Source organism: Hippoglossus stenolepis, chromosome 13 (genome assembly GCF_022539355.2).
Source record: "Hippoglossus stenolepis isolate QCI-W04-F060 chromosome 13, HSTE1.2, whole genome shotgun sequence".
NCBI classification, from domain to species: domain Eukaryota; kingdom Metazoa; phylum Chordata; class Actinopteri; order Pleuronectiformes; family Pleuronectidae; genus Hippoglossus; species Hippoglossus stenolepis.
In genome coordinates this window covers 11,134,460-11,146,988 of record NC_061495.1, presented here as the reverse complement: position 1 = coordinate 11,146,988, position 12,529 = coordinate 11,134,460, and the positions used below count along the sequence as shown (strand labels likewise).

The 12,529-nt window shown below is 42.2% G+C and overlaps 1 protein-coding gene across 4 annotated transcripts in view; it reads left to right on the top strand.

The window, feature by feature from the left end:
* igf2bp2a (insulin-like growth factor 2 mRNA binding protein 2a) overlaps window positions 1–12,201 on the top strand; it is a 47,692-nt gene extending 35,491 nt beyond the window's left edge. For all 4 annotated transcript variants that reach the window (XM_035175384.2, XM_035175387.2, XM_035175386.2 and 1 more), the window contains 9 exons: window positions 1,230–1,352; window positions 3,240–3,375; window positions 5,264–5,401; window positions 5,875–5,943; window positions 6,966–7,088; window positions 8,542–8,616; window positions 8,802–8,933; window positions 9,605–9,718; window positions 10,638–12,201. In XM_035175384.2, coding sequence (XP_035031275.1) covers window positions 1,230–1,352; window positions 3,240–3,375; window positions 5,264–5,401; window positions 5,875–5,943; window positions 6,966–7,088; window positions 8,542–8,616; window positions 8,802–8,933; window positions 9,605–9,718; window positions 10,638–10,736 — 1,009 coding nt within the window. In that variant the 3' untranslated portion in view covers window positions 10,737–12,201. The remainder of the gene's footprint in view (window positions 1–1,229; window positions 1,353–3,239; window positions 3,376–5,263; window positions 5,402–5,874; window positions 5,944–6,965; window positions 7,089–8,541; window positions 8,617–8,801; window positions 8,934–9,604; window positions 9,719–10,637) is intronic.
* Window positions 12,202–12,529: the final 328 nt, after the last annotated feature.

Here is a 12,529-nt window from a genome sequence, read left to right as displayed (position 1 = left end):
TTAGAATCACACAATCATTCTACTCATCTTGACACCAGAACACGCCAGGGTTAATTAACCACTTTTAAATCATCATAATTTACACAACATCCTAATCACACAGCTTTCACAATCTGTTTCCTTCAGAATATTCTTCCCTACATCAACAATTTTCAACAGTTTTTAACTGTGCAACTTTGGCTTCCAGATAAATAAAATACAACATGTGATTCAGGGTCAAGTTTGTATTTGCTGCCCATAACTTTGGTTTTGATAAAAGATGTTATTACCTCAGTCAAGGAGTTTATGTTTTCACCAGGGTTTGTTTGTTTGTCCTTGTTAGCAGCATTACACAAAAACTGCTGAGTGGATTAACACAAAACTTGTCGGACGGATGTGGTTATGGATCAGGAAAGAACCCAACAAATTTTGGTGCAGATTTGGATCAGGAGGCGGATCCAGGAACTTTCTATCACTTTTTTAAGAGGGTGTTATTTTTATATTTTCACCAATTTTCCAAGGATTAATTCATGGATCTAGATTTAAAAAATCAGGCCTATCAAGTGATATTGAATTTAGTAGCTCTGATATTTCTTTGTTAAATGCAGCTTGATTTAATTTAAGGAGACTGTTGGGCTTTGGCAGAGATATGTGTTTTACTGACTGCTATTCTTTGAAACGTCGTTCTGCCTATATATGTAAGAGATGCTAGGTTTGATCTGTTATTTAGGATAAACTAAGTTATTTCAAGGAAACATTCTGAATTATTAGAAAATAAAATATGATGAATTAAACTTAACCCAGTAAATCATCACGTTTATTCTAAAGGTGAACAAAAAAAATAAAGAAATCCAGTTCAGTGTTTTCGCTTAGAGTTACACCGGCACAAAGTTGTGCTTGTTGAACCAGACCTTGTTCATTGCAAATGGCGGTGATGATTGTTTTCCTGCAGTTAGAGACACAACAACACAGAAACACAAAGTCAGCATGACAACACGTTAAAACTCATCTGCTTCTTGTAGAAATCTGGGTATTTTTCCTGTGAAATCTGTTACGGGTGAACGTTACGCTGTGGTTACGCTGGTGTCTTAACGCGGTTGCTCTGTGCTCCCAGCAGCACTTCCAGCTGGGCAGCTGTCCACATTCCTGCTCATCCCCATCACAGCGTCGCATTCCTCACAGCGCATCAGTGACACTCAGCTGAACATGGTCCTCTTGTCTAACCTGTGTGTGTGTGTGTGTCTGTGCAGGACGGAGGACATCCCTCTGAAAATACTTGCTCACAACAGCCTGGTTGGCCGGCTGATCGGGAAGGAGGGCCGCAACCTGAAGAAAATCGAAGAGGAGACAGGGACCAAGATAACCATCTCCTCGTAAGTCGCCTCGAACCGTTCCTCTTTCACACACGGCCACAGCGCTGTGCAGTTACATAGTAGCTGTGTAACACCTTCAGGAAATCAAACGTACACACACACACTGGGGCGCTTATGGAAAAGCAGCAGCGACATCCTCTGTGATTTCAGAGATGAAGTTTTTACTATTTCCAGTGAAACCAGGGGGTCGAATAACATGCGTTGATTTCAACTTCCTGGTGCCGCACCTTTCTCCCTTGCTGTTCATTATCCTTTTGTCGTGTGGTGTCACTCAACTGCTACGGAACAAACGTGGAGAGTTGATAACAGCTCCTTCACTCCGGCACATGACAGCGGAGAGCGAGGTGGCGATTGCGCCCCGTTTAACGAACTGCGCTCGTCAACCTGCGTGATCATTCAGGGCTAATGAGTCGCTGCGTCCCTGCGAGCTCTGAGGACGTAATGAGCCTCGAGGAGAGACAGAGATCAAGAGAGAACGAGAGGCTCCTTTTGAGAAGAGGCAAACAATACGTTGAGCATCGATGGTCCTGTGAAATCCTTTGAGAGTGTTCTCCACCTCCTGCGACACCAAGGAAAGGAAAGGTTTTTTTGCTACAAAGGCCTAAAGGTGTTATCGCATTGTCCGGGCAAACTGCTTTATGCAGCCTCGCCTGTATGATTCATGGAAACAGGCTAAACTCTCTTTTTCAGAGTAAGTGAAACAAGTTTTAGTTTCACTATGACTGCTGGGCTGTTTTCTCAGGAACACTGTCATCAAGATTTAGTTTCCAAATCCAAGAAAGCATCATAGTGGCTGAGCTACAAGTATTAAGGGGAAAAGATTGATAAGAACAATGTCACACAAAGTGATTTACAGAATAAAAACAATTAAATCAATAAAAACAATACCCACCGCCCCATCCATACATACAACTTAGAACTATTTCTGAGGAAAAGCTGTGGTAAATCTCATAAATACACTTTAAATACACATAATACACATTTTTAATCTTTTCAAAGTCTAAGTAGTAATCAAGCGATGTGGACTCACAAGGAAAAGTCTAATTACATGTTCATTTTACAGCAGAGTTATTATAATTATGGGTTTCTAACATGTAAATAGTGTTGTTCACTGATCATTATTGTTTACCGGGAGCTTAATTGCATGGACGAGCTTGAAAACCAAACAAACGTGGATGTCCTGTGTTCTGTTGTTCAGTGTAATTAAACCCACTGTTAATCAGCATACTGTGGTTATACCATCAGCTCTGAAATCATGTCGTGCCCTTGAGTTGTCTGATGATAATGTCATTAACTCTCATTATCTTTCGTTAACTCCACCACCTCTCCCATACAGCCAACGGCCGGAGACCATTATGTTTTCAGGTTTTCCGTCCGTACGTTCGTCTGCCCGATTCTTGCGAACACAATATTTCAAGAACACCTTGAGGGAATTTCGTCAAGTTTGGTACAAATGTTCATTCGGACTCAAGGATGTTCTGATCTCTGTGACCCTTATAAATCACGTATTTGGTTTCAGGATCGCCTTGAGAGAATTTCTATAAATCTGGTCGAAATGTTCACTTGCTCTTGGAGCTTAACCCAAACAAAGAAACCTGAAATCAAAGTATCTAATCTTCGGTTCTGACCATTCTTTTTCTAAAGCTTCAACCTTCTGAGTCGTCAATTAAATAGCTTTTTTGCTCAGCAAGAAATGTTGATCTCCTACTAACACTTAAGTTGCATTAACAGGAAATCCAATTAAAAACACCTCAGTCTCCTTCACCCTCTGAGAAGACGTGTGCAAAATACGAGCGTAGCTGTTCTCGTTACTTTTCTCGTTATGCATGTACTCATTGCTGTGTGTTTTGTTTGTGTGTGTGTGTGTGTTCGCAATCTCCCTTCCAGGTTACATGAATTAACTATTTACAACCCTGAGAGGACCATCATAGTGAGGGGCAGCCCGGAGGCGTGTCATAAAGCCGAGGTCGAGATAATGAAGAAACTGAGGGAAGCCTACGAGAACGACGTTGCTGCTTTAAACGTAAGCTCATCCCCGGTGTGTCTGTGTGTGTGTCTGTGTGTGTGTGTGTGTGTGTGTGTGTGTGTGTGTGTGTGTGTGTGTGTGTGTGTGTGTGTGTGTGTGTGTGTGTGTGTGTGTGTGTGTGTGTGTGTGTGTGTGTGTGTGTGTGTGTGTGTGTGTGTGTGTGTGTGTGTCACGATCTCAGGTTGACTCACACCGAGTGACAGGTGAGAAGCGATGATACACACCAGGATAATATCACCTCTCCATTCAGTGCACGTTACCAGTAGGATTAGAAATACCCGGTGTTGTGCGCTCGGTAAATTGATAACAGTAAACGATCGCTGAATAGCTCATCAGTGACTCGAGCGTTTGAGTACAGTGTGTCTGTGGACATGTGTGTGTGTGTTCCACAGAGCCTCTGACTCATGCTCGCTTCCCCGCTGTGTGTGTGTCTCCTGTGTTCCTGCCGTAACACACTGCGTTTCCCAGCATCCATCTGATATCTGTAGGCCGCCCTCTCTCCCGTCTCCTCTTTCACACTGCCCTGATGACATCACAAGTGCTGCAGCCAGAAAGGTCAACCACAGAGGAAGAGAGGCAGTGATGATGTTGCACGCTGCACACACAACTCAGTGATGGATGCCGATAATGTGACTGTAGTAACTGAACTCGTAGTAAGAGCTGGAGCTTGTGGAGGGAGAATCTGTATCCTGGGACATGTGTTTTCTCTACTTTCACACTGTCAGTCTTCTTTTTAATTTAAAAAAAAAATTGGCTGGGAAACAATCATCAGGAAGCAACACGCAGCATGCGGTTAAATCGCTGTGGCTGCTGCGAGCAATACTGGCACCTGCCAGGCACGAGCGTCTACCGTAAGCGGTGAGGGCCATCTAGCGTGACACAGTGGATATTACATTGGAAGTGAAAGGAGACCGCGTGTTTCTTCATGGCCAGGAAACCAGAATAGCTGAATGACTGTAAGGGAAAGAATATTTTAGTCATTGCTGTGACAATGGAAAACTGTCCTTTTCACAAGCGAAGACAAATGTCCGTCTGGTTTTCAGCAGGTCGTGACTTTTCAGATAGTTGAGTTGGTTCTCAAATGGTTTATTTATCTCGAACCATAAAGAAACAATTTTATCTGTAACATCAAAATATCTTAATCTGCCATTTCAATTCTCTATAACTTGACAAATAACAAAGCGAAAACTGTTTCTGGATATATTCAATTTAGCGTGACAGGAAACCGGGAGAAGCAACAAATACCTTTACTGTTTTATAGGATAATTTATTTAAACAATAACTTGTTCATCAGAACTGTTGCTGACAGCTTTCCTTTCCTCTCAACCTCATGGTTGTATTTAACTGTTTTACCTTGATGGTGATGCAAAGAGAAAACATTTCTTTTTATTTCTGTGACCCCCAGATTTAATGTAGAGATTAAAAACTGTTTGGAGAATCATTTAAATTTTTTCAATTTAAAAACAGGTTAAAATGTACTTACTCTCAGCCCTTGATGGACCCGGACTGTTTTTCTTAAATTTGTCTTTGTTTTCCCTTTTGTACTACTTCTGCTTTTAATCCCAAATTTCTATATGTCATTTTTTTGTGGGAAAAGCCCACATACTTTTGTACAGACCCATCCAAAATATTATATCTGCCTACGCGACTGCTGCCACCTGTTGTGGTCAGCGTCGTTTTGCAGTAGGAAATATAACATGGATGTCTGGAGACAAAATCCATTTTAGAATCAGTTTGAACTAATCTGCCTCTTTAAAAATAGTGTAAAAAAAAAAGCAATAACAAAAACAACCTTGAAAATTAAAATGTGTGACAATGTAATGTATCCTTCTTGTTTCTCATGACTAAAACCTATCGCTGTCTCTTTTCTTCTTCTTCTGCACAGCAACAGGCCAACCTGATTCCAGGCTTGAACCTGAACGCTCTGGGCATCTTCTCCTCTGGCCTGCCGATGCTGCCCCCTGCTGCCGGACCACGCGGTGCAGTGCCCGCTATGGCACCAGCAGGATACAACCCATTCTTAGTGAGTATGAACCGTTTTCTGCCTATTACCAGATTCTTCTTTTAGAGAGACATGCACGGCTCCTGCAGGGGATTGGTTTTGAGGAATTTCTATCCAACACATAGTAAACCCGGATCCTCCTGAAGTGGTTTCTGAATGAAACAACACCGTGTTGACTCAGGCCTTCGTGCATGATGCTGTACACAACAACCAGAAATCCCCCATCTCCCTCAGAGATGAGTCAGTTTGTCTTTAAAACAAAAGTCTCCACTCACCATCAGATGAGAGCGAGCCAGTGTGTGTGAGTGTATCTGCATTCTTCAGTCAAAGGAGTTACCGTGTGATTCACTGTGAATTTACGCCCTGAAATTCTCCTCAGCAAGAGCTAGAGTTGTGTACACGCATGTGTCCTCTGAGGAGTGTGTGTATGTGTGTGTGTTTTAATTGTGTGTTTCTGTGCCGTCTGATCGGTCTGCTTGTCACTTCACTTTCAGAGTCACTCTTCACATCTCAGTGGCCTGTACGGGGTTCCTCCAGCAAGTGCCATCCCCCACCAGCACTCAGTATGTTCCCTAAAATCCGCCCCGCAGCTAATGTTGGTGATCAGTGATGGTGTTCTGTGCTGTTAGAGAATTATTGTGATATTTTACGGCACTTTGAAACACACAAGAAGCTTTGGAACAGCCTCACGTTTAAGATGTAACAGTTTTCTTCCTTCTTTTCTGTTATTTAGCAGGATTATGCAAAAAACGCCTCAACCGATTTTCCATGAAATTCGGGGGAAGGGTGGGGCCTGATCCAAGGAAGAACTCATTAAATTTTGGTGCAGATCCGAGAACCTTTATTCTCTTTCTTTAACATTGTGAGATAGCGTGTTTTTCAATATTTGAATTGATTTCTCAGTGGATAATTCACGGCATCTTAATGAAAGAAATCAGGCTTGTCAGGGGAACAGATTTTTATGAGTGTGTGCAATTTGGTCCAGATCCAAATAAAAATCCAGATCTAGTGATTTTAAATGTGGTTCTCTAAGGGGACTGTTTGGGGTATGCCCTCTACACATTACGTTAAAAAATATCCACCCACTTGTTTCAAAGCTTTTACAGAATAAACAACTCAAGGAACATATAGGACTGATGAAGAGAGAGAGAGAGAGAGAGACATATTTAACTATTACAACCTCGCAGTCGTCATCTGTGTTTGACAGTGGATCTGACATTCCTGCGCACCATCCCCCAGTCGCCAGAACACCACAAATATTTCTAGAAGGGGACTTTTCCTCCCAGAGTTGTGGCTCGCAAAAAATGTACTTCATCAGCGTCAAGTACTCGCGTGTTTCCAGGCTAAGAAAAACAAAAACATCAGGCGGCCATCTGCCCTTATAGGAAATATTCCATTCATTCTTGGCCAAAGTGGTCATGTGTGCCCTCATGAAGAACTTTCCTTGCATGTGGTGACATCATGTTCGGCTGCTCCTCAAGTATTTGACAGGTTGAGTCACAAATGTTTATAACTATTTAAAGTACCTTTTTTTTTTGAGAGTTTAGTAAAAGTGGGGTTGAATATTTCCTTTTTCTTTTTCCAGCAACAGGCTCCAGAACAGGAGGTCGCCTACCTCTTTATTCCAACTCAGGCAGTCGGGGCCCTGATCGGCAAGAAGGGGCAGCACATCAAACAACTCGCCCACTTCGCCGGAGCTTCCATCAAGGTGGGTCTGACAGCGTCACTGGGCTTCAGTGAGAAAGGGTCACACCAGTTTTCATCGACCCGCCTGTTCAGACCTGGTATCAACATCCGCCCTGAAGAATCCGATCACAAGTGGTCAGTGCTAAGTTCGGGTCTTAATGTCCGATCACTCAGACCACTTTGGGAGGTGGTCTTGGATGACAAATCCATCCAGGGCCGCATATGCGAAATAGAATGATTCTATTATTTTAAATGGGTAAAGTCTCTCTTCATAGCAGAGCTGCACATTCATTCATTCCGTCCCTCCTGACTCCGCTCGCTCTCTTTCTCTCTCGCTCGTGCTGACACACCTCCAAAGAATTGGACATCTGACACATGTGTAATCCCCAGACCGGGTGAAAACATAATTTGGTCTTTGCAAACACAAATACTGTATGTGATTATTTACATGTAGAGTGAGGAAGTGAGATCCAATCCCAAGTTGTCACAGGAGACACATTCAGAACACACTTTAATACAACGTGTGGACAGACGAACTTAGTGCTGACCACTTGTGATCCCAAATCTCTCAGGACGGATGTTAATACCTGATCTAAACTGGGCCATTGAGTTGACAAACCCCAGTTAAACCAGGGTTTCCACAGGGTCTAAAAATAGTTTAACATTCAATAATCTGAATTTTAGGACTTTAAAAGTGTTATAATATGTCAAAATGTTGTGTTTTATGTCTTAAATATGTTTAGGAAGGTCTTAATTTTGTTATTGCTCATTTTATGCTACTTCCCTCACGCTTCAAAATGATTATTATTTAGTTTTTCTGTGAATTGTTTTGGTGGCCTGCATAGTTTGTATGTGTCCACTTTAAGAGGTTCTTTCTCAATGATACAAATATTTGCATGTTGTAATAAAACTACAAACAAGGCCAATGTGGAATTGATAACTGAGTTTACTAACACCCCCGTCAGAATTGATGTCAGTGCCCTCGGCTCTGAAAGACTAGATCCACCTCCTGTCTCTGTCTGTAGTCTGAGAGATAACATGGCGTTTCAAAGGTTATTCTCTACGAGGCTTAAAAGCTCATAACCTCCAGAACTGTGTAAATTTAAATACACATGCGATTTTTCAAAGCTTCACATTGAGCGTTATGTTCAGTAAGTTAAGAAGTGAGTGCCGGCTGAGTCAGCAGCACTTCATGCACCACAGCTGAGGATGTTAGTTATTTATGGTCAGAAACAGAGAGAAGAGGAGATGACTAGTGAGCTGAACAATTCAGAAAGCCCCTGAAGCTCCGTCTGGAGAGGTGAGACAGCTGCTCCATGAATCCTCAGAACGTAACAGGAGGCAGCTTCTCCCATGATTCACTGGTTTGCAGTGAATCACCACAGAAGACGATCATCAACCTTTGGCCTCATTTTCTCCCTCTTTGTCTCCATTACCTGTGTGTGTGTGTCTGTGTGTGTGTTTGTGTTTGTCAGATTGCTCCACCCGAAACCCCTGATGTCATTGTTAGGATGGTGATCATTACTGGAACTCCAGAGGCTCAGTTTAAGGTAAAACACAGGAATATATCTTCTTAAAAATATGATATAAGTTCAGTCAGAAATTTTGGATGAGGCTGCTCCTGAAAGTTGATGAATGTTTGTCGTGCACAGTTTCATAGTAAACAGCAGTGGATCACTGTGTGTCCCCATTTTCCCCAGTCTCTCCTTGCCTCATACCCTCCTCTGTATTCCAGGCCCAGGGTCGGATATTTGGGAAGCTGAAGGAGGAGAACTTCTTCACAGCGAAGGAGGAGGTCAAACTGGAGACTCACATCAAGGTTCCCTCTACTGCAGCCGGCAGGGTCATCGGTAAAGGAGGCAAGACGGTGAGTCCAAGCTTGATTTGAACTAATTTATTGATTTATTGGCAAGGTTGTGGTTTTTTATTTTAGGTTATATATATATAAATATGTATATATATATGTAAATATGTTTTTGGACATGACTCAATAATGCCTTTCTGTTCATTATTTTACTTTCCCCTGTTAAAAGTTTTTTTTTAGTAGTTATTCCTTACTCTTGTTGAAGGTTAAGGGCAGAGGATGTCACACCTTGTTCAAGTCCCATGAGACAAATTGTGATTTGTGAATATGGGCAATACAAATATAATTTGATTGATTTTGATTTTGAAGATCTTTACTCAGTAACAGGGGATATTGTGACCATATTTCCTGTAAATTGACACCTTCGCTGGAGACTTACAAAAATACGAGACATGTTACTCTAGTTTTATCAGTTCCAGTCTTAAAGTATATTTTGTCAACTTTTTATTGAAATTACCCACAGGCTTTATTTATTTATGGACAAGTGTATTAACTTGAAATAAAGTAACAGTAAAGGTGTTTACTGTGTATGAAGTAACGGCTTGTTTGCATGGTTTCATCTGTGGTTATCTCAGTTTTCCATAATCCGATACCTCCTCTCTCAGTGAGTTTTATTTGTGAGGCTCTCTGTGACATTCAGACTGATGCACTGACCCCTGACGTCTGCGTTTCAGGTCAACGATCTACAAAACCTTACGAGTGCGGAGGTCATCGTGCCGCGGGACCAAACTCCAGATGAGAACGACGAGGTCTTTGTGAAAATCAGTGGGCATTTCTTTGCCAGCCAGGTAGGAAAAAGAAAAAACAACATTTATATCCCTGAAATGTTTTTTATTTCCAGTTATTTCGGCTGATAAGTTTGCAGGTGTCAAATACATACAGTGCTTTACAGTACAGGTTATTGCCATTCACCCTTTCACACACACATTCATACAACACTTTTTCTATGAGGGGCAATTCAGGGTTTAGTTTCTTTCCCGGAAAGACTGGGATTGACCTGCTGGACAACCGCTCTACCCCCTCGGCCACAGCCGCCCTAAATGTCTAAGAGCAATAGTCAACTGAAATAGAAATTGAAAATAAAAACTTAGAAATGAAAAATACTAATAAATGCAGGAAGTAAAACTATTATGCCTTACGTGTAATTATTTTACATTATTGTGTTTAATGAGCTTCACAAACACTATATGTGTTTTCAGTTAATCTATCATATCTCTGATCATGTTGGATCTATGACTTTACGCTGCGAGTATGAAAACAATGAAAATAGTGTAAAATTATTCTCACACACACACTCACACACACACTCACACTCAGGAAACACAACGAGCTGCAGGTTCATGACAATCATTTTTTTTGACAATCACAACTCATGAAGAGTGTGAAAACATATCACAGGGTCTTTGTCAGCAGATGGAGTTTGCTCAGTTGTCATGGAGATGGATCCATGTGTGAAAGAAAATCTGTCTCCATGGCAACTAGGCACACTATGTAAGTAAGTAAGAGTTGGTTTGGTTTGTTTTGTTAAATCATTTCCAAGAACAAGAATGATGCCAACCTTTGTTTAGTCAACACACAACAACTAGAATCACATTAATCTCACTTTTTTATTTAATACATTAATACACCTTTACATCGTCTATTATTTTCATATGGACACCCAGCGTGTCATGGCTCAGCTAAAACCTCGTCCCTCTCTTGCCACAGACTGCACAGAGGAAGATCCGGGAGATCATACAGCAGGTCAAACAGCAGGAACAGAAACACCAGCAGGGCGCCGCTGTGTCACCGCACCACTCCAAGTGACCTGGCGGGCCGACTTCCGCGGGCGCCAGCCAATGAATGTAGCCCCTCCCAAAATGGACAGAGACCTACCTAGGCGAAAGCCAAGGCCCAAGGGGGACATGCAGGGCAGACCAGCAGCACCGGGATCAAAACCAAAGAACTTTACTGTGGGGGAAACAAGTGAGAGCCAAAGGCTGAAGGCATTGTGTGTGCACTGCCAGCCCTGTGAGCGCAGATAGAGGAGGAGAAACCATACTGATATAACACACACAAAAAAAAAAGAAAAAGGCCAAAAAAATAAAGAAACTGCAAGAGATGGAAATGGCAGAGAATTGGAACTGAGCTGTTGTCTTCACATTAAAACAAGTCAACAGGAAATAGTACATCGCCCTGCATAACGTTATCTCTTTAGTTGGACTAACATAGGCCTAACAAACGGATAAAGCAACTGTATTAACACAAAAGTATACGAGGCATTGTGATTGACATTTTTTGGGGTTAGAATGAGAGCGAGTGACAATGGACCTTCTCTTTGAGATATTCAGATTGCAAGATTAATTATCCTTAGCAGTATTATTAATACAGAGTAGAGAAGTATATTGATGCACACTGAGGGTAAGCACTGTTATTTTTCTACTAAATGACAGTACAGCTTGGTGTAGTTTTTAAATGTTTTATCGTGCTTGTTCCAGAGATCGATCGGACCTTGACAGCCACAAAACAAAACAAAAAAAACGGTTTCCCTTGTTTGTTCACACTTGAGGCCACTGAAATCAGAAAACAAAGAAAACCCCTATAAGTTAAACATAATGGTGAATGGTTCTGAGTCTTTGTAACAAGCCTGTGTGTGTGCCAACACAAAAGATAACGTCCCTTTGAAACGTCTCTTCCCATTCATAGCCGATGCTACACATATTTCTTTTTTATGTCTCTCCTCTCCGCTTCACTTTCTCATCACTCTCTCTCATCTGGCATCATGACTTTTTAATAGGATAAAAAATATTTGTCGTCGAGGAACACCTCTTTTTTCCCCTGTAGCCTTTTGATAACAGTGAACTGACTGCCACTTTCGCTCAACAGAGGTCAGACGCCACCGAGGGTTTTTATCATTTTTTTAACCAGTAAACTGGTATCACTCTCCCATTCTGTATAGAAGTAGAGTATATCTTCATTAATGCTTGCTGCCCATATATATATCTATTTAAAAAAAAGAAAATCAAAAGGATGTCTGTGAAGGCATTGTCCTCGACGATCAGAGTAAAAAATTGACGTCTTAAAAGAAAAAGGGTGCACTTTTGCTTGTAAGCAGGCGACCGGCTGTTTTTTTGAATGTGCACTGCCACACGCTCGGCCTTATGAGGACGTCTGGAGGGTCGGCACAAGATGTGAGCTGAGGGCCCGGGAAAAGGGGGACGGGATGCAGAGGGTGGGAGAGTGCAGACTTGTGGTGTGTGGAGTGGCAGTGAGGGTAAAGGTTTTGGGTGTAGAGGGGTGGGTGGGTGGGTGGGGTTGTCACAGGGAGGCACTGTAAGACCCGTGGTACACACACGACCGCAAAACGTGGCCGCAGCCGCGTTTGGCTTTAACCCTCTCTTGTCAGGGAGCTTTCTAAAAACGGCAGGACAGCTGTGAATGTACAATATGCAGCCTTTTTTAGAAAAAACTTGTCACCCCCCCTGCCGTGTCCAGCGGGGGCCGGGCCAGAGGCACAGACACACAGATTGTCATCCTCACTCCTCGCTCTCTTCTTATTCTTTTCACTTCACTTTTGTGTGTGTGTGTCGTTTTAATTTCGGCGAGCTGGCCGGCTGCTG